The following is a 23209-nucleotide window of genomic DNA, read 5'->3' on the forward strand; positions in this document are numbered from 1 at the left end:
TCTCACTCACATGTGTTCGTTCAAACTGCTTTGTGCCTTGATGCTAACCTGTCTTGAAGCTCTCATGCTTGCAAGCATACCTCGCTGTCGGAACCACGCTGCGCTGATCCCTGTATCCCGCTACCGGATCATCCGCTCTTGCCGAACCTCTCCTCTGCTACATTGCTATTAGTGATAAGTACCCCACAGGGGAAACCTCTATAACCTTCATACTAAAGCTTACACTATCTAGCTCTGCATACTAAGGACTATTACTACATCTGCATTATCTAAGATTGCTAGCTCTTGAGCCTACTACCACCTGTTCTTGCACTGGGTTGATCTCTCCTGTATGTCCACCTGCTACTCTGTCATCTGCTACCATACATGATTGCTAAACCTATCTGCATCCCATCTGCTACTATCTTACTTTCAAGAACATTTCCTTTCAAGTGTCTGTCATCTACCATCTCTACCCAACCTATCTCTTCAGCCTTTCATCACTGTGTTACTATATACATAAGTCACTCTAGGAAACATCTTATTGAGTGTGTGTATTTACTTGCTGAATTGAGATCATCCACACATGATGAGTCATTGGGAGTTGGGATTGGTGTCTCAGCGTTTCTCTACATGACTACTGAAGTGGAATATTTCTGCAGCTGAAAATCCACATCATACATAAAACGCAGGAGCGTTACAGCATGCATAAAATAAAATGTAATACCTCGTTACCAATAACCTTCACCCACACTTTCTCACCAACGTCAACTACTTCTGAAGGACGGTCAACATGAGAAGACGACATGTGTGTTCTGTGGACAAGACCTGGTAAGTGAGCAAGAAGAGGGTAATTTATTCATTTATTTGTACAAAGGTATGCTTAAAACGGAATTTTTGTAAAATCTTACCTGTAAAATTCCTTTCTCTTACGTCCTCCGACAGTCGCCGCCTCTTCATATTCGTCACTAATGGGGTTATTGACCTTTGCTCCGTAGGAGTAGCTAGGTAACAGAATATATTAATATCAAAGCTTTTAGCATATCCCACCTACAGGGGGTGGTCCCCTCAGTCAATACCTCCCTGCTTCCTGCATTTCCAACTCAGTTTCAGTAGCATAGCAGTAGAGTACATAAACAAACCCCAAAAGAGGGGCGGGGGCGGCGACTGTCGGAGGACTCAGAGAAAGGAATTTTACAGGTAAGATTTTACAAAAATTCCGTTTTCTCTTACGTCCTCCGACAGTCGGCGCCTCTTCATATTCGTCACTAATGGGGACGTCCCATAGCAGTGTAGACATGAGGGGTGGGAAAAAAGCAGCCGCGCCCAAAGCAACGCAGTACCCACATCAGAGAAAGGAACCTTACCAAAAGTAAGAGAACCAACTGGGCAACAGGAAAACGTGCTCAACAGGAGCAACAACCCAGGAAAGAACAAGTAACCTAGTGGTAAAAACACCCCAACAGCCAAGGGCCCAAACAAGGGACCCTAAGGCACCGCCGCACTAAGAACTTTACGGCCAAAGGAAGCATCTGCCGATGCCTGAACATCCACTTTGTAAAATTTCGAGAAGGTGTGAGCGGACGACCAAGTCGCCGCCTTACACACCTGGGCCACAGAAGCCTGATGACGATAAGCCCAAGACGTACTCAGAGACCTGGTAGAGTGCGCCTTCACAGGAAAAGGAGGAACCTTCCCCCTCAAAGCATAGGCTTGCACAATCATCTGTCTGATCCATTTGGCGATGGTCGCAGCCGACGCCGCCATGCCCTTCCGAGGTCCCTCAGGAAGGACAAAGAGAATCCGACTTGCGAAAGGATTCAGTCGAGGACAGGTAAACCCTGATCGCCCTAACATCCAAGGAATGCAAAGCCACCTCCTTCGGATGCTTAGGCTTCGCGTAAAGCGAAGGCAGAACAATATCCTCATTAAGGTGAAATTCCGAGATCCTCTTCGGAAGAAAAGACGGGTTAGGTCGCAAGACCACCTTATCCAAGTGAATCACCAAATACGGAGATTTGCAGGACAAGGCCGCCAGCTCCGACACCCTGCGAGCCGAAGTGATCGCCACCAAGAAGGCAACCTTCTTGGACAACAGAGACAACGAGATCTCCCTGATCTTTTCAAAAGGAGCATGTTGCAACACGGACAGAACCAGGTTCAAATCCCATGGAGGCAAAGGCTCCCTCCTAGGAGGGACCAAATGTCGCACCCCTTGAACAAAGGTGCTAACAAAAGAGTTAGACGCCACAGGGCGTTGAAAGAGAACGGCCAGTGCAGAAATCTGACCCTTAATCGTGGACAACGCCAAACGCTGGTCCACGCCCGTTTGAAGGAAAGCCAACACTCTCGATACCGAGTACGAGCGAGGGGAATACCCCCTGGACTCACACCAGGCAAAGTAAGCCTTCCAAGTACGGTAGTTAATCTTCCCCGAAGAGGCCTTCCTAGCCTTGATCAAAGTGGGAATGACCTCAGGGGAGAGACCCCTACCCTTCAGGACCTGGCTTTCAACAGCCAGGCCGTTAAAGCCAGCGACTGTAAAGCAGGATGGAATATCGGTCCTTGAGACAGGAGATCCTCTCGAAGTGGCAGACGCCACGGAGCGTCGACCGCCAGATTCACGAGGTCTGCGTACCAAGACCTGCGAGGCCAGTCCGGTGCCACCAGAATCACCGTGTGCGGTTCCGAGGCCAACCTGCGAAGGAGCCTGGACAGCAGTTGAATCGGTGGAAAGGCATACATCAGGCGATACTGATGCCAGGGCGCCACTAACGCGTCTGAGGCGTCTGCCCGAGGATCGCGCGTCCTTGCCACGAACCTTTCCACCTTGTTGTTTAGACGAGACGCGAACAGGTCCACATCTGGGGACCCCCCACTTCGCGCACAACATCGGAAGACATCCGGGTGAAGTGACCACTCTCCCTGGTCCAGGGTCTGGCGGCTCAGATAATCCGCCTGCCAGTTTTCCACCCCTGGAATGTGAACTGCCGATATCGCCGGGACGTGCGTCTCGGCCCAAGACAGAATGTCGGCTACTTCCCGAGCCGCTCGGGCACTCCTGGTGCCCCCTTGGTGGTTGATGTAGGCCACCGCTGTGGCATTGTCCGTCTGTACCCGAACCGGACAGCCCTGAAGCCTGTCCGTCCAACGCAAAAGACAGATTTATCGCTCGCAATTCCAGAATGTTGATCGGAAGGGAGGATTCCTCCTCCGACCAAGTTCCCTGGGCGGACAGAACGCCCAGAACACCACCCCAGCCCGACAGGCTGGCATCCGTGGTGATCACCGTCCATGACAAAGGACGAAAGGACTTGCCCCCCGACACCGCCGGGGACTGGAGCCACCACAAAAGACTCCTGCGGGTGAGACGGCTCAACGACAGCCGCAGATCCAGAGATTGTGGACGCCCGTCCCACTTGGCCAGGACCTCCGCCTGAAGCTCCCTTGTGTGAAACTGGGCGAAGGGAATCGCCTCGAAGGCCGAAACCATCAAACCCAGACACCTCATACACGTCCGGAGGGACGAGCACTGATTGTCCCTGAGGGACCTGACTTCGCACTGAAGCGTCCGAAGCTTGTCTTCCGGCAGGAAGACCTTCGCTTGAACAGAGTCCAGAATCATCCCCAGGTAGGGAAGACGACCCGACGGACACAACGTTGACTTTGGGAAATTTATCGTCCAACCGAATTCCTGCAGAGTCTGCATCGTGATGGACAGGTCGTTCACCAGGCCCTGACTGGTCGCGGACCGAATCAGGATATCGTCCAGATACCCCAGGACAGAAATGCCCTGGGCCCTCAATAAGGCCAGAACCGGTGCAAGCACCTTGGTGAAAACCCGCGGAGCCGAAGCGAGACCAAAGGGCAACGCCACGAACTGATAATGATCCTCCGCAATGGCAAATCGAAGGTACCTCTGGTGACCCTCGAAAATGGGGATGTGAAGGTATGCATCCTTCAAGTCGATGGAGGCCATGAATTCCCCCGGAACCAGGGCAGCCACCACCGAGCGCAGGGATTCCATGCGGAACTTGCGAACCCGCACAAAGCGGTTCAGAGCTTTTAAGTCCAGAATCGGACGTACCTTGCCCTCCTTTCTGGGCACAGTGAACAGATTGGAATAGAACCCCCGAGATCTGTCCCGATGAGGCACCGGAACCACCACTCCCTGGGCCCACAGGTCCCGCACCGCCAGGTGCAGATCCTGCAAGCGCACCGGAGTCAGCTGAAGGTTTGAAGGGAAAAATCTGCCCGCCGGCCGAGAGAGAAACTCGATCTTGTATCCAGATCGAACGATTTCCTGAACCCATCTGTCCCGAATGCGGTCCAGCCAGGGTTGAAGAAAACCGAGCAAACGTCCCCCCACCCCAGAACCGGGTGAGGGCGTCCCTTCAGGCCGCGTTGTTATGGGCAGCGGATCCGGACTGGCCGGACTTCTGCTTACCCGTCCACGGCTTCTTCTGGGAGCCTTGGCCCTTGAAGGGCTTGCCCTTATAGTGCGACCGAAAGGCACGAAAGGACCCCTGAGAGGGCCTAAACGAGGCATCCTTCTTACCACGAACAAACTTATTCTTGTGAGATTGGGGCAAGAGAGTACTCTTACCCCCAGAAATACCCTTTATCAGAGTATCCAAAGATTCGCCAAAAAGGCAAGATCCCGCGTAGGGCAAATTAGCCAAAGTCTTGCGGGAAGACTGGTCAACCGACCAACATTTCAGCCATATCAGGCGACGGTTCAAGACCGCCACACTAGAAAGACGCGCAGCCAAAGGGACCAAATCTAAGTCCGCATCACACAAATACATGACACCCTGATGAATCTGATCCACCATAGCCAAAGTTGTCGGCGGGGCAGAGTCAGCCACCAGAGTGCGCCTGAGCACCTGCGTCAAATCCGCAATAGCCTGGGCTGCCATAATGGAAGCAAAAATAGGCTTCAGCATAGAGCCAGCAACCGTATAGGCATGACGGGCCAGAGATTCCAATCTCCTGTCCGTCGGGTCCCGGAACACCGGGGTATCCTCAGCAGGGATCGCAGTTGATTTATTCAAAATCGCCACCGCGTGATCCACCTGAGGCGGCACACACCAACGCTCATCAGTAGCTGGTGTAAAGGGATAACGCAGCTTGAACCTACTTGGCACAGCAAAAGGCTTTTTTAAATTGCGCCATTGCTCATCAACAGCGCGCTGAAATTCCGTAGAGCAAGGAAAAACCTGCGATGTTTTGCGTTTCCTTTGCGTCCCATAAGAGGACATCAAAGCAGGAGGACATGGTTCATCCTGCAAATGCAGCGTTTGCTTGATAGAAGCAACTAACTCATCCATGAGTGCAAGCTCTTCAGACGAGCCAGGGGGAGAATTATCAACCCCTTCCACCTCAGCCTCCCCGTCAGACCCCACAAGGTCTAGGGATGAGTGAGACCCTGAGAAGGGCACTCCAGCCATAGCAGCCCCATCGCCCTCCGAATCAGACGAAATAGACACCCTGGGCTGTTTCGTGGATCGATCAGCCACCAGCATCTGCACTTGAGCAGCTAAGTTTGCCACAATAGTGGCCAGATCACCCCTCTCGGGGGAAGCAGCAGCCCCTTGGCCCCCCCACCAAGGTGGGAGGAAACTTGCATTCCTGAGAATTCATGCCCCAGCAATATAAGGAAGAAAAGGGTACTGCCCCTTTAAGATCGCAGCGAGCGTAGCCCACCGCACCCACTGAATACACCGACCCCCACAGGGACAAGAAATTGGGCAAGGAATACAGGAAAAAAGGGAAGATAAAAACCTGGAGAGATCACACAGGCTGCTGCACCGATCGCTGTCCCAGAGCAAAAGGAAGTGATGCAAGACTGACCGCCCCTATGAAGCCTATGCAAGGCTACACAAACATGGCCACCCGGCTGAGGATTCCTTGGGCAAATAGAACATGGCGCCGACATGTGGCCTGATCGATCGCCGCCAAAATGGCGGCATTTGGCGCCAAAAAGCCGTGCATTACCACACAGGACCGGCTAGCATGATTTGCCTCAAAAAAATGGCGGGTCGCCGCAGCGATTGCCGCACAGCATGCCTCAAATCTGACTGCTTCACGCTTACATCCAGCAGAGCGGGAGAGCCCCCCCTTCACAGCCCACACACAGGCAGCAAGTCCACACAGGAACTGACAGGGAGCACAGCAGCCACACAGACATGCAGGGTCACACAGTCCCAGACTGACACCCAAAGAGACAGGTCCCCAAATAGAGTTACACTTACCAGTCCGGATGGCGTGGGGAGCCTGCTCCAGCGACCAAACCGCTGCACTGAGGACAGGGAGTGTCGCAAGCATGACGCAGCGGAACTGCGGTGCGAAACTGCAATGGCGTCCAGTGAGGTAGCCACCTCACCGATAGCATCCCTGCAGCGAATAGGGATGGGTCGTTCAATGTGCCAGGGCAAAACCTAGGCTGAACGCTCGATGGCAGGCTGGGAAGCCCCTGGCCCTGAGCCCTGGGATCCAGGGTGGCCAGACTGAGACCCAGCTCCGCACGATCATCTTCATCAGAAGAAGCTAACTAACGCTGAAAATAAACAGCTAAGTAAAAGAAAGAGAAAAAACTCCAAATAAAATCAAAAAGAGAAAAGAAGCTGAGACTAAGAGCCCCAGCACAGGAACAGCCCAACCTACTCCTGAGCTAGGCATTAGAAACTGAGTTGGAAATGCAGGAAGCAGGGAGGTATTGACTGAGGGGACCACCCCCTGGGGGTGGGATATGCTAAAAGCTTTGATATTAATATATTCTGTTGCCTAGCTACTCCTACAGAGCAAAGGTCAATAACCCCATTATTGACGAATATGAAGAGGCGGCGACTGTCGGAGGACGTAAGAGAAAGGTATTTTCAGCAGTGTGACTCACCTTGCTTTGTGCTACCTGGAATTTTAATAAATGCTCCATAATCTGTGACATTTGCAACCTACAGAGAAGAGATTAGCAACTATATTAAAATCATTTGCATACAATAATTATGAAATATTGCATACAAAGAAATTTGTATTTTTTAAATGCAGCCATCAGCTGAAGTTTCAGATTTCCATTTTCCCCATTTATGCATTTAGGACAGTAGTGCATATCATTCTATCCCACTGCCATCAGCTATTGTCAATGTTACAAGCAAAAGGTAGGAGGGGTTGATTTACTAAAACTGGGGAGTACAAAACTTGGTGCAGCTGTGTATAGTAGCCAGTTTCTAACTTCAGCTTCTTCAATTAAGCTTTGACGAAAAAAAAAAAAAATATCTGGAAGCTCATTGGTTTATATGCAGAGCTGCACCAGATTTTGCAGTCCCCAGTTTTAGTAAATCAACCCCAGGGTGTCAAATACTTGCGCTCTCATCATAAAACCCATAGGGGGGGGGGGGCATTTACTAAAAATTGTGTACACAGAATCTGGTGCCACGGTGCACAAGAACCAACCAGCTTCTTACTTCAGCTTGTTCAATTAAGCTTTAACAATAAAACTAAGATGCTGACTGATTACTATGCACAGATGCAACAGATTCAGTGTGCACCAGTTTTGGAAAATGTCCCCTATAGTGCGATATGTGTAGCCTGTATTAGTTAATACAAGTGGACCACACACCAATATAGTAAATCACAAAACAAACGATCACAAAATGGCTTCAGCTGGCTCTTCACCTATAAGGAAAGCCCCTCTAACATGGTGTCCCCTGTATAGGACTTAATCATAGAGGCCTCTATAATTAAGCCTTACATGGGTGAAAAATGTTACAGGGACGGTTTGGTTGGCGTGTGCTGCTGGGGAACATTTGTTGCTATTTAAACGGGCTTGATGTGCCATTATCAGTGACCCAGCAACAGTGTTTGAACTAGCTCATATATTGGAGCATGTGAGAGCTGCTGCTTTATTTTTCTGTAATAAATGTTATTTGTACATAAAATAAAATAAAAAAAAAAAATAATAATAATAATAAATGTATATATTATAGAATAAAATAGAGATTATTGCGCTAACTTAAAAAATGTAAGCAGCTGACATCAATCACTGAACTAAGGAGAGTGATAAATCAATACAAATACAAAAATATGTGCAGCGCTAGAAGAAAAAATTTTCCAACAAAATAAATTGTGCAATCGCAGGAAGCATTCCACAAGTAACAAACAATGGATGGTGAGAAAAAGTCCAATATATAAATGGTGCAAATCATATATAAGTGCAGCAAATCCCGTCACCAGTGAAGGTAGAAATATATTGCGCTCACCAGATGGATGGGACCCCAAAACACCTTATAGTGTAGGAGTCAAACAGGCTTAAGAATGATGGAGTATCCCCACAGATTTTTCACCGATTCCAACGGCAACCATGCAAATCTCCGGTAGATGAAATAATTCAGAAATTCCCCTTCCACATGGTGGGTGGTAAAACCGAAAAAAATGGAGGGACATATAGCGTAATATTGCTAAAATCAATTTAATATCAATAAAGCTGATACACTTACAGACATCCGTGAAAGACAGGCATATAAGATGTAAAACAGCTGGGCTGACCAAGTCCTCTTTACATGTTTCGGCATAAATGCCTTTTTCAAAAGATAAAGTCAGCAGGTAGCCAGTGTTCATATATATATATATATATATATAGAGGTAAAATTAATTGGGTACACCTGTAGGAAGTAGGCAGTGGACTGCATGGAAACCGGAAGTAAAACCGGCGTGCGTTCCAAGCCTCACTATGGTATAGCGCCAAAAATTGAGCCTATTAAATCATAAGGGGAAAATAAATATTTAACAGGAAGTGATGAAATGCCTGGAGGGGATGGCATTAGCCATCGTACACCCCAAGCCTCTTTCTGGATTGTAAGACAGGATATGCTGACATCACATCCGGGACTGGGCGGAAGTGATGTCAGCGTCAAAACATCGAGGGGGGACGGCATTTAACCATCATCAACCCCAAGCCTCCATCTGAAATGTAAAACCGGATATGCCGACATCACATCCGGGATTGGGCGGAAGTGATGTCAGCAAGGCAAGGCGGACCGCTTTACCGGAAGTTAGGGCATATCAATGCACCAGGTCAACAAACCAGAAATGGAGACAACTCAGATTGGCCGATTCAGCAAATAGTGAATAACGCCAATAAGAGAACAAAAAAAGAGGAAAATAAAAATAAAAATAAAATGATGACGTTATAATTAAACAGCGCCAACAAAAGAGTAGAAAAGGAGGGGAAAAAAACGGTTTAGTTATCTAAAACCATAGTATATCATCATAGTGGGCTCATTTAAAAAATGAGAAACCAATATTTGGAAAAAACAGAAATGTCAATTGTCCACAGTTGAAGGGACATAATAACAAATTTTGTCTATACACAGTCCATAGTCTATCTCCATATTAGGTGACCCTTAATACAGGATATCTATAACAAAAAAATTATATTTTTATTAAATAACTACATGATGTATACAGCCAAATGACAAATGTAATAAAAATATTTTTATAAAAAATATCGTAAATAAAAATGATAAAAGCACATAAAAGAACGAATAAGGATAAAGGGAACGTAAAAGGCTAATGATAGCCAGAAAGGCAGGTGTTAGTGGGATATTTAATACGCTAAGCTGTGTTTATAAAGGCGTTTATATCCCACTCTATATTCAACCCAAAAGGATGGTAGGACTTCAAAGTATAGATCCAGTATGTCTCTCTCCTAGAGACACCACAAACTTTTGAGCCACCCCTCCAGGGAGGTACATACTGGTCTATGACCTGAAATAAAGTGCCAGTGGGATCTTTATGGTGATAAAGAAGGTAATGTTTACCTACAGTATGCTTATCCTTGCCTGTGAGAATACTCGTAATATGTTCATTAACACGCACATTAACCACTTTAGCCCCAGCCCTATTTCGGACACTTTTTGTTCACAAGTTAAAACCAGTATTTTTTCCTAGAAAACTACTTAGAACCCCCAAACATTATATATATTTTTTTAGCAAAGACTCTGGAGAATAAAATGTCGGTCATTGCAAAATTTTTTGTCACGCGGTATTTGCGCAGCGGTCTTTAAAACGCCATTTTTTTGGAAAAAATTTGAAAAATCACATTTCACTGCATTTAAAAAATACTAAACAGTAAAGTTAGCCCATTTCTTTTGTATATTGTGAAAGATGATGTCACGCCGAGTAAATAGATACCAAACATGTTACGGTTTAAAATTGCGCCCCCCCGTGGGATGGCGACAAACTACGGTCAATAGAGATCTCAATCTGCGACGCTTTAAATTTATTTAACGGTTACCAGTTTAGAGTTAGAGTGTAGCTCTTTTTTTTTTAATTATTGCCCACGCTCTGGCGATCGCGGCGATACCTCACATGTGTGGTTTGAACAGCGATTTCATTTGCGGCTCGACTTGCGTATACGTTTTTTTTTGTGCGCGAGCTAACGGTGACGGGGACGGCTAAATTTTTTTTTTTTTTTTTTTTCCTATTTATTTTTTCTTTTTTTTTAAACTTTATTACAGGTTTTTAAAAAAAAAAAATCTGATCACTTTTATTGCTGTCACAAGCAATGTAAACATCCCTGGTGACAGCAATATGTCGTGACAGGTACTCTTTATGGAGGGATCGAGGGTCTAAAAGACCCTAGACCCCTCCACTACACTTCCCTGTATGCAAAACGCCGAAAACGGCATTTTTGCATACAGCCGTTTTTCAAATCTGCCGCCTTTTGCAGCACAGTAACCCGGACGTGACGTCATGGACGCCGCCTCCGGGTTACGTCATCGGAGACCCGATCGATGCCGTTTCCGGCATTCATCGGGACTCCATCCAGCCGGCGGACGTGCCGGCTGGGTGCTCGGGGCTCCCGGTGGGACGGTAGCCCCGAGCAAAGCCGCGGAAGGCGGCGGGAGGGGGGGGACGTCCCCTCCCGCCCCCCCGGGTAACGATCGAGCGGCTCCCGAGCCGCATCGATCGTTACCGACGGAAAGCCGACCGTCGGCTTCAAACAACGGTACCGGGATGATGCCTCTAGCTAGAGGCATCATCCCGGTATAACCCCGCAAAGTCTGATCACGTAGAGGTTACGTGACTGGTAGTAAAGTGGTTAAAGGACCTAATAGTGCGTCCCACGTACTGCTTTTTACAGGGGCACGTTAACAAATAAACAATATGAGTAGTAATGCAAGTGGCGAAAAACTTGATATGGTAGAGACTCCCTGTGACAGAAGATTGAAAAGAACGCCTTTATAAACACAGCTTAGCGTATTAAATATCCCACTCCCACCTGCCTTTCTGGCTATCATTAGCCTTTTACGTTCCCTTTATCCTTATTCGTTCTTTTATGTGCTTTTATCATTTTTATTTACGATATTTTTTATAAAAATATTTTTATTACATTTGTCATTTGGTTGTATACATCATGTAGTTATTTAATAAAAATATAATTTTTTTGTTATAGATATCCTGTATTAAGGGTCACCTAATATGGAGATAGACTATGGACTGTGTATAGACAAAATTTGTTATTATGTCCCTTCAACTGTGGACAATTGACATTTCTGTTTTTTCCAAATATTGGTTTCTCATTTTTTAAATGAGCCCACTATGATGATATACTATGGTTTTAGATAACTAAACCGTTTTTTCCCCCTCCTTTTCTACTCTTTTGTTGGCGCTGTTTAATTATAACGTCATCATTTTATTTTTATTTTTATTTTCCTCTTTTTTGTTCTCTTATTGGCGTTATTCACTATTTGCTGAATCGGCCAATCTGAGTTGTCTCCATTTCTGGTTTGTTGACCTGGTGCATTGATATGCCCTAACTTCCGGTAAAGCGGTCCGCCTTGCCTTGCTGACATCACTTCCGCCCAATCCCGGATGTGATGTCGGCATATCCGGTTTTACATTTCAGATGGAGGCTTGGGGTTGATGATGGTTAAATGCCGTCCCCCCTCGATGTTTTGACGCTGACATCACTTCCGCCCAGTCCCGGATGTGATGTCAGCATATCCTGTCTTACAATCCAGAAAGAGGCTTGGGGTGTACGATGGCTAATGCCATCCCCTCCAGGCATTTCATCACTTCCTGTTAAATATTTATTTTCCCCTTATGATTTAATAGGCTCAATTTTTGGCGCTATACCATAGTGAGGCTTGGAACGCACGCCGGTTTTACTTCCGGTTTCCATGCAGTCCACTGCCTACTTCCTACAGGTGTACCCAATTAATTTTACCTCTATATATATATGAACACTGGCTACCTGCTGACTTTATCTTTTGAAAAAGGCATTTATGCCGAAACATGTAAAGAGGACTTGGTCAGCCCAGCTGTTTTACATCTTATATGCCTGTCTTTCACGGATGTCTGTAAGTGTATCAGCTTTATTGATATTAAATTGATTTTAGCAATATTACGCTATATGTCCCTCCATTTTTTTCGGTTTTACCACCCACCATGTGGAAGGGGAATTTCTGAATTATTTCATCTACCGGAGATTTGCATGGTTGCCGTTGGAATCGGTGAAAAATCTGTGGGGATACTCCATCATTCTTAAGCCTGTTTGACTCCTACACTATAAGGTGTTTTGGGGTCCCGTCCATCTGGTGAGCGCAATATATTTCTACCTTCACTGGTGACGGGATTTGCTGCACTTATATATGATTTGCACCATTATATATTGGACTTTTTCTCACCATCCATTGTTTATGTTACTTGTGGAATGCTTCCTGCGATTGGACAATTTATTTTGTTGGAAAATTTTTTCTTCTAGCGCTGCACATATTTTTGTATATGTATATATTATACACACACACACACACACACACACACATATATATACATATATACACACACACACACACACACACATACACAAACATATACAGTACATACACACTTGACACAAAAAAAACAGCACTTAAGAGGTTGAACAGTCCTACTTAAAAAGATAATTAAATGCATTGCGTACCAGTACATTATGTTAAACTTACCTTAAAATGAAGCTCTTCCAGCGCTGAGATGTCAGTGCTGCAGGCACTCTCATCTTCACCCATCTTGCTCCCAGGTTCGCAGACTCCAGCTCTGTGACTGGCCAGAGCCGCGATGACGTCACTACCAATGCTCGGAAGCCACCGTTCACAGTACAGGACTCTGAAGAAACGACCGTTCCTTCAGAGCGCATGCGCCAGCGAAGTCACTGGCTGCATGTACAGTAAATATCTCCTAAACGGTGCACTTTTAGGAGATATTTACAGAACCTGTAGGTAGCCTTATTATAGGCTTACCTATAGGTAAAAGCAAGAGATGGAAGTATACTTCCATTTTAAAACCAGGAATAACATTGCAATATAGTGCAGCTCAAAGTACTTTAGGAAGTAGTGCATTAGCTGCCTTTTTTCCACGCTAAGAACATTTTCAGCAAATACTTGCTGATCTTGAAAGAAATGCACGCAGTGTCCTTGCCACTTGTGAATTGCACTGAAGATTAACTTCCTTCCTATCTTCAATAATTTACCAAATGCCCTGGCCCCCCAATGTAATACAGTGTGGGAGATACAGAGATGGCCATAGCTACAGTGGAGGAGTGATGTAGCCATCCAGGGACAAGAAGTGTTATTTGCATTATTACTAGAGGAAAATAAAGCAAAAAAAAAACCCTTGAAAAAATAAAACGAAATATAACCACCACAGAGAGCTCTAGTGATGTGCAATTTATTATATTTTTGGTTTTGGGCTTCGATGCACTTTATCTCAGTAACTTCAATATGCTTACCTCTCCTTGGAAGATTTCATATAACTCTGGCACATTATCCATTGCTTTTTTTGGTGTTCAAAAGTGATGGCTCCAAATGGTTTACAAGAATTATAGTGTTATCATCTGTAAGATAAAAAAAAATATATATTATATTTTTTAAAATGATAAAACAGCTCAGAAAGAACATTCTTTGATTCTGCAATTGTAGGGCGTGACAGCTGGTGAAAAAAAAGCAAGCAAGTAATCCTCTGCCCAGGTGATTGTTGCCTAATGGGCCATACACACTATAAGATTTTCTGAAGACTTTTTCATTTAGACTTACCAAAACCATATAATATGAGGTCAAACCTAAACACTTTCAATTTGTATGCAATCTGGCAGGCCCTTGCACTACATAGAAAAGGTAAATCTGAAGGAAAAAGTCTTCAGAAAATCTTGTGGTGTGTATGGCCCTTAAGGCTGCATTCACACCTGAACATTGCTTTTTTGGAGCTTTTGTGTACAGCGTTTGAGCTTTGGCATTTTTTGAATAGCCAATTGAAAAAAAAAAATTAGTCTCATCATTTGTTGCTACTGTATGCTTTTCAATCCGATTAATAATTATTTTACTTTTTTTGTAAGGTGTTAAGGGTTAGGATGAAAGGTTAGGCGTTACTTTTTTATTTTGTTAGGTTAGGGGATTAGTATTAGGAATGGGGTTAATATTAGGGCTAAGGGTTGTGGTTAGGGTTTTTTATTTATTGATTTTTATTATTTATTTTAAATATTGCATTTGAGCGGAAAAATGCTAACACGCGACAAAAACCGCACAATCTACCTGCTCTGAGCTACAAAAAAAAAAAAAGGAAGTGCCTTTGGGCTGTGGGTTTCTATTGATGCACACAGTGTAGGAAGGCATAACTAGTCCCTGCATGCAAGGGTGGCTCCATATGATGCTGCAAAAGAAAGGAGCCACCCTGAAACAGGAAACCTGGTGCAGTAGTCAAGGCACCAAATTAAACATGGGCAAGGATTAAAAGATACAGAAGCTGCACATTCAGTAAGGGATCATTTACACTAGCAATGCCTTCTGAAAAACAAGAAGGTTGTTTCACAGAAAGTGAGAAGGAGTTATACCACCTCAACATCCCTGCAATTGTTACAGGGTGTAACAGACCACAAAAATAATATTAAGAAGGGATGTAGGAAGCACAATTTGTCTCAACAAGTAAAAAGCTATAACAAAGTATCAAGAGGCCTGAGATTTTGGGGCATTGAGAAAAAGAATATAGATAAACATTAAAAAAAAAAAAAAAAAAAAAAAAAAAAAGGGAAGAAGGTAGAAGCAGACAGTAAATAATACAGAAACCCAGATTGGCAGGGGACAACACCCAGGGCAGCCCCAGGAGTCAATTAGCACAGCCGGCAAAGCAGATAACCGCCATATGAGTACAAGCAGATTAGGCCAGAGGGGCAACATTCAACAAGGGTCAACCACGAAGGCAGGGAACCGGGGAGAGTCCTTAAACATTATCCAGGCCAGCCAAACAGATTTGAATTTTTCATACATGTCATTATGCATAGCCACCAACTCCTTCATATGCATAATATAAGAGTCTAAAGCCATTTAGGGAATTAGGTGACACAGATTTCAAGTGCTTTAGGTATCAATTGTCTAACCGCAAAATTGAAAAACAGAAGGAGGGAAGGTTTGGCAGCTGACAGTTGGGTTAGAAGGGTAAGGAGGCGTAGTTCAGGAGAGTGGAGTACAGACGACTGAGCATATAGATTATGACCAGGTCCTTTGCCTTAATAAACAGGAATAGCTCATAAAATTAGAATAGGATCAAAAAGTTAATTTAAGAAATTCAATTTAAAAAGTGAAACTCATTTTATATAGATGCGTTACACACAGAGTGATATATTTCAAGCATTTTTCTTTTAATTTTGATGTTTATGGCTTACAGCTAGTGAAAACCCAAAATTCAGTATCTCAGAAAATTAGACTAATACATAAGAACAATAGGAAAAAAAAGTTTTTTAATACAGAAATGTTGGCTTACTGAAAAGTATGTGCATGTACAGTATAGTATGCACTCAATACTTGGTCGGGGCTCCTTTTGCATGAATTACTGCATCAATGCAACGTGGCATAGAGGCGATCAGCCTGTGGCACTGCTGAGGTGTTATGGAAGTCCAGGTTGCTTTGATAGCAGCCTTCAGCTTGTCTGCATTGTTGGGTCTGGGGGTCTCCCTCTTCCTCTTGACAATACCCCACAGATTCTCTATTGGGTTTAGGTCAAGCGAGTTTGCTGGCCAATCAAGCACAGTGATACCATGATCTTAAAACCAGGTATTGGTAGTTTTGGCAGTGTGGGCAGATGCCAAGTCCTAATGGAAAATGAGTTTAGCATCTTCATAAAGCTAGTCAGCAGAGGGAAACATGAAGTGTTCTAGAATTTGCTGGTAGAGGGCTGTGCTGACTTTGGACTTGATAAAACACAAAGGATCAACACCAGCAGATGACATGGCTCCCCAAATTATCACAGACTGTGGAATATTTTGCATGCATTTAATTGGGAAATCAAGATCCCAGAGTCTGGAGGAAGGAGAGGCACAGGATTCAAGTTGCATGAGGTCCAGTGTGAAGTTTCCACAGTCAGTGATGATATAGGGATCCATGTCATCTGCTGGGGTTGGTCTACTGTGTTTTATCAGTTCCAAAGTCAGTGCAGCGCTCTACCAGGAAATTCTAGAGCACTTCATGCTTCCCTCTGCTGACCAGCTTTATGGAGATGCTGATTTAATTTTCCACCAGGACTTGGCACCTGCTCACACTGCCAAAAAGTACCAATATCTGGTTTAATGATCATGTTATCACTGTGCTTCATTGGCTAGCAAACCCGCCTAACCTAAACCCCATAGAAATCTTTTTTTTTTTTTTTTGGTCTTATGTAATATTAAAATTTTCTGAGATACTGAATTTTGGGTTTTCACTAGCTGTAAGCCATAAACATCAAAATTAAGAAATAAATGCTTGAATTAGATCATGCTGTGTGTAACGCATCTATATAAAATATAGGAGTTTCACTGTTTGAATTGAATTACTGAAATAAAAATAACTTTGATGATATTCTAATTTTTTGAGCTGCACTTGTAAGTGCTGAATCGGCAGGCAGGCCCACCAAATATGAAGGGTAGTACCGGGTGAGCATCCGAGTAAGAAGGGAAGATACGATGTAGTTTGGATGGAGAAAGGTACCACCGGGAGAGCAACTTAAAATTGCGCTCTTGGTTGGTAAAAGCCATAGATAGTTTAGGAGCATTGATAAAGATGCTCCCCCAATTGCCATCATATACAGTCCAGGCTACCTCCAAGGCTCATTTGGTCATATAGGAGGGAAGACTGGAGGATAGATGGGTCAATAACAAAGAGTATATTCCAGAGATGGTATGAGTCGGAGGCGAAGGAGACACACATACAGTGGGTATAGAAAAGATTTACCCCCCCTTTAAAATAATCAATTTTTTTTGCTTTGCAACCTGAAATGAAGACCGACACAGTTTTTGTTTTATCCAGTTGTATTTACGCAGTCCAACGTATAACATCCAAGTGAAAAATAGAACATGTCAGAAAAGGTTTTTAAAAATTCGAAAACAGATTTACTGAGTTGAAAAAAGGATCAGTATGTCAATATTTTGTTGAACCACCTATTGTTGTAAGTTCAGTTAAATATGATGGTGACCGTTTATGGACTGTATTCTTCAAGTCATTCCACAGATTTTCAATGGGGTTTAAGTTTGGGCTCCGACTACGCCATGCAAGCACATTCACCTTTCCCTCCTCCAACCAATGTGTGGTCATTTTTGCTGTGTGCTTTGGGTCATTGTCATGTAAAGGTAAACCTTCTTCCCATGGACAACTTTATGGCAGAGGGCAACAGATTTTCCTCAAGGATTTGACGGTATTTGTTTGGAGTGATGTCCTGATCCAGGGAGGGTCTGTGTTGTACCAAATACCTTCTGCTTCTTAAAAATAAACTTCACTGTGCTTCTAGGCATGGATCAAGCCCTTGAACTTTTTTGTATACATCTCCTGACTTGTGCCTGTCCACAACTCTATCCCAGAGATCTTCTGACAGTGCCTTGTCACCCATAGTTGATTGTTAGCTTCAGTTGCACTTCCAGGGACAGAAATGCTCCAGGAAAAATCTTCTTATGCTGAGATAATCAAAAATACTACAGCTGAAATATAAATGGCTTTGTGTGCCATTAATAAGGTGATTAGCTACACCTGATTTGTTTTTTTTTTTTTAGGAGGGGGGGTGATGCTTTTCCAATTCAGGCATTTTATTTTTGCATAAAAAAAAAACAAAAGAAAAAAAAAAAAACTTCTTACACGTTGGTGCTCTATTTTTCACTTGGATGTTATAAATTGGAGTAAATACAGCTGGGTAACACAAAAACGGTGTCCTAATTTCAGGCTGCAAAGCAACAAAATGTAATTATAAGAGGGGGGGGGGGCTGATTATTTACTATAACCACTGTAATTGCTGCAATGATTTTCATGGGCGATGGACTGCCAATTTTGGCAGGAGAGAACGGTATTACGTTAAAATCTGTAAACCAGAGGCTTCTAGTGGAACCACGTATGGAACATATATTTGCAAAGGAGAGCAAAGTGCCCATCTGTAAGTGGGTGGAGTTGTGGCCAAAAAGGTCAGTCACAACTAAGGAGGGCAACCAAGCTAAGGCCAAGAGAGAAGAAAGGATTGTCAAGCAAAGGTGTAAGAGGGCTGGGCAAGGTCGAGAGGGAATAGGCAAAGTCGTTTGTGCTAGTATGCAACACAACAACTGCAAAGCAGGACCAACAGGAAGGGGTTCACATGGTGTCACTGTGGCTCCCAGATCTAGAGGCTGCAGTTCCAGTGTCCACTGCAGTTCCAGTGTCCACCAGCGGGTGTCTCTCAGCAGTCAGAAGCTAATGGTAATCAGGCATCACCTGATTCTCATTGCAAGAAGTGTATTTAAGCATGTGCTTCTCCTCTTTGCCTTGTTTTGTCCCTGTGCCTCTACATCCTGATCCTTAAAGCCCCGTACACACATACCGAATGTCGGCCGAACGATCGGCCGTCTTTTGTCCGGTGCTGTCCGGTCGGCTGAAAACTGCAAAAGACTGGACTTGAATTTTGTCGGCCAACAACAGCCGACTGCAGAAGTGATGTCATGTGATGGTTAACTTTCCATGTGTTTTTTCTTCTCTGAGCATGCCCAGTCTTGCTAATCGGCTGTTTGTCGGCCGAATTCTGTACTGACTGGCGAACAATCGGCCGTTCTGGTGTTGGCCAACAAAAATTTTAATGCCTGCACACTCGATTCTGTTCGGCCGAAAATGCGCTGTCGGCTGTCGGAAGCATCATACTAACAAGCCTACAATCGGCCGATCGGTCGTCGGACGAATATTTACGGCCCACAATCGCTACGTGTGTACGGGGCTTTACCTGCCTTCTTGTCCCTTCGCCCATGTACCATCTCTCTGTCCTGGTTTGCTTACTCTGCCTGATCTCCCATGTATGACCCTGGCTCTGACACTGATTACGCTTTGCATATCCTGCTATATGTATATACTTGGTTTGGGCAGTTGATCATTGTTTGCTCACTCAGGTTATCTTGTTTGATTTATATAGTTCTGGTATATTGGAGGTGCATTTATATTTTTATCTACTAATTCTTAATAAAATTGCATTTCACGTTATACTTGTGCCTGGTATTCTCTCTGTGCAAGTCCACACATTTCTGGCACTCGGTATCCCTGTCACAATTCAAACAAAATTTGAGCTCCTGGAGGGAAATCCAAGAAGCCACTGTTTCCAGCCAGACAGATTAGAGCAATGGTGGAACCAGTCGAGAAAAAAAACAGCTTTATGATGTACTTCAAAGTCAGGTAAGCCGGTTCCCCCACACTGAAGGATTTTTATTTTTTTTTACCTTCATGCATTGAAAAGGTAGGGGGAGCAGTTTGGAGGTGATACAAACATGGCTTGACCTGGAGAGTGAGGACCTATATCACAAATGTGATGATCTGGTGGCACTGGAAAATCATACTGCATTTGAAAAGAGCGCAAGACACTTTCTAAATTGAAGACTGGCTAATTGAACATATACAGGTCCTTCTCAAAAAATTAGCATATTGTGATAAAGTTCATTATTTTCTGTATTGTACTGATAAACATTAGACTTTCATAGATTTTAGATTCATTACACACAACTGAAGTAGTGCAAGCCTTTTATTGTTTTAATATTGATGATTTTGGCATACAGCTCATGAAAAACCAAAATTCCTATCTCAAAAAATTAGCATATCATGAAAAGGTTCTCTAAATGCGCTATTAACCTAATCACCTGAATCAACTAATTAACTCTAAACACCTGCAAAAGATTCCTGAGGCTTTTAAAAACTCCCAGCCTGGTTACCGCAATCATGGGTAAGACTGCCGACCTGACTGCTGTCCAGAAGGCCATCATTGACACCCTCAAGCAAGAGGGTAAGACACAGAAAGAAATTTCTGAACGAATAGGCTGTTCCCAGAGTGCTGTATCAAGGCACCTCAGTGGGAAGTCTGTGGGAAGGAAAAAGTGTGGCAGAAAACGCTGCACAACGAGAAGAGGTGACCGGACCCGGAGGAAGATTGTGGAGAAGGACCGATTCCAGACCTTGGGGGACCTGCGGAAGCAGTGGACTGAGTCTGGAGTAGAAACATCTAGAGCCACCATGTACAGGCGTGTGCAGGAAATGGGCTACAGGTGCCGCATTCCCCAGGTCAAGCCACTTTTGAACCAGAAACAGCGGCAGAAGCGCCTGACCTGCGCTACAGAGAAGCAGCACTGGACTGTTGCTCAGTGGTCCAAAGTACTTTTTTCGGATGAAAGCAAATTTTGCATGTCATTCAGAAATCAAGGTGCCAGAGTCTGGAGGAAGACTGGGGAGAAGGAAATGCCAAAATGCCTGAAGTCCAGTGTCAAGTACCCACAGTCAGTGATAGTCTGGGGTGCCATGTCAGCTGCTGGTGTTGGTCCACTGTGTTTCATCAAGGGCAGGGTCAATGCAGCTAGCTATCAGGAGATTTTGGAGCACTTCATGCTTCCATCTGCTGAAAAGCTTTATGGAGATGAAGATTTCATTTTTCAGCACGACCTGGCACCTGCTCACAGTGCCAAAACCCCTGGTAAATGGTTTACTGGCCATGGTATTACTGTGCTCAATTGGCCTGCCAACTCTCCTGACCTGAACCCCATAGAGAATCTGTGGGATGTTGTGAAGAGAAAGTTGAGAGACGCAAGACCCAACACTCTGGATGAGCTCAAAGCCGCTATTGAAGCATCCTGGGCCTCCATAACACCTCCGCAGTGCCACAGGCTGATTGCCTCCATGCCACGCCGCATTGAAGCAGTCATTTCTGCAAAAGGATTCCCGACCAAGTATTGAGTGCATAACTGAACATAATTATTTGAAGGTTGACTTTTTTTGTATTAAAAACACTTTTCTTTTATTGGTCGGATGAAATATGCAAATTTTTTGATATAGGAATTTTGGTTTTTCATGAGCTGTATGCCAAAATCGTCAATATTAAAACAATAAAAGGCTTGCACTACTTCAGTTGTGTGTAATGAATCTAAAATATATGAAAGTCTAATGTTTATCAGTACATTACAGAAAATAATGAACTTTATCACAATATGCTAATTTTTTGAGAAGCACCTGTATATATAAAAAAATATATATTTTTTGTTTAATTTGTTGTTGTTTGGTTGATTTATTAGGGCAGTGAACATTTGCACAATAAACAGTAACCGTTAACATTGCAAGTGCTATTTACACACAGAAACTCGACCTGTGGACTTTTTTTTTTTTTTTTCAACCTGGTTTTACCACCCTTCCACCGCAAATGTAAACAAGGCCAAAGTGATAAAATCAGCTGTTAAAGATTAAAAAGGAGTTGTAAAGTCTCATGGTTTTTCACCTTAATGCATTCTATGCATTAAGGTGAAAAACCCTTTTCTGTTTCAGCTCCCCCTCTTCATCGGGTACCCCTATGGAAAGTCGCTTTCTTACCTGAACCGATCGTTCCAATGAGGAGCATGACCCCAGCAGCTCCACCCACTTCCTCTGTTCCTCATTGGATAGATTGAGAGCAGCAGGAGCCATTGGCTCCCGCTGCGGTCAATCAAATCCAGTGACATGGGAGCTGGGGCCTGCTGTCTGTGTCAGTGGAAACAGCAGCGGGACTCGGAAGCGTGCCCCCATGGAAAGCAACTCTCCGTAGGGGCACCTGATGAAGAGGAGGAGCCAGGAGTGATGCCAGGGCACCCCAGAAAAGGAGGATCAAGACTGCTCTGTGCAAAACCCTTGCACAGAGAGGGTGAGTATAACATGTTTATTTAAAAAAAAAAAAAAAATGAACACTCCCTTTAACCACTTTACCACCGGAGGATTTTCCTGCTAAAAGACCAGGGGTTTTTTTGCGATTTTTTACTGCGTGACTTTAACGGACAATTGCGCGGTCGTGCGACGCTGTACCTAAACGAATTTCACGTCCTTTTTTTCCCACAAACAGAGCTTTCTTTTGGTGGTATTTGATCACCTGTGCGATTTTTTGATCACGCGCTATAAACAAAAAAAGAGCGTAATTTTTGCAAAAACAACAATATTTTTCACTTTTTTTTATATGAAATTCCCCCAAACAAAAAATGTAAAAATCTAAATTTTTTAACATTTTCGGCCAATTTGTTTTACGCTACCTATGTTTGGTAAAAAAAAAAAAAAATCGCAAAAAGCGTATTTTGATTGGTTTGCGCAAAAGTTATCGCGTTTACTAACAAAGGGAAAGATTTTTGTCATTTTTGGTGTTTTTTTTTTTAACGAGTAATGGCGGCGATCTGCGATTTTTTTGCGGTACTGCGACATTGCGGCGGACAGATCGGACCCTTGACTGACATTTTTTACACTTTTTGGGGTACCAGTGACATTACTGCAGTAATCAGTGCTATATATATGCACTGTTACTGCAAAAATGACACTGGCAGGGAAGGGGTTAACAGTATTGGACAGGGAGGGGTTAAGTGTGTCCTAGGGGCGTGATTCTAACTGTGCAGGGACAGGTCTACTAGTGTAAAAACAAAGATCAACAGTTCTACATAGTAGAACTGTCTGATCTTCACTTTTACACAGGGGAGAATGACAGGCGGCTTGTTTACATAAGCCGCTCTGTCTTTCTCCCGCTGTACCGGCGATCGTAGTGTGACCGGCGGACATCGGGTCCGCCAGTCACACTCCCGCACTCCTCCGTGAACGAGCCGAGGCGGGCGCGCGCCTCAGCGGGCGCGCGCCCGCCCGCTATTGGCTCTAGAAGGAGTGACAGGCGAGCGACGTAGACCTACGTCACTCTGCCTGGCCGGGGCCGACTGCCGCAGTAAATATACTGTGCGCAGTCGGCAACCGGT

General features: G+C 44.4%; 1 protein-coding gene across 1 annotated transcript in view; it reads right to left on the minus strand.

The window, feature by feature from the left end:
- ZCCHC17 (zinc finger CCHC-type containing 17) overlaps positions 1–13852 on the minus strand; it is a 44074-nt gene extending 30222 nt beyond the window's left edge. Inside the window, exons 1-3 of the mRNA XM_082244375.1 lie at positions 13748–13852; positions 6875–6932; positions 707–807 (exon numbers count right to left, since the gene is read on the minus strand). Of these exons, the coding sequence (XP_082100501.1) occupies positions 707–807; positions 6875–6932; positions 13748–13789 (201 nt within the window). The 5' untranslated portion in view covers positions 13790–13852. The remainder of the gene's footprint in view (positions 1–706; positions 808–6874; positions 6933–13747) is intronic.
- Between the last annotated feature and the right edge of the window lie 9357 nt (positions 13853–23209).

Source organism: Pelophylax lessonae (genome assembly GCF_965119305.1).
Source record: "Pelophylax lessonae genome assembly, chromosome: 2".
Taxonomy (NCBI): Eukaryota; Metazoa; Chordata; class Amphibia; order Anura; family Ranidae; genus Pelophylax; species Pelophylax lessonae.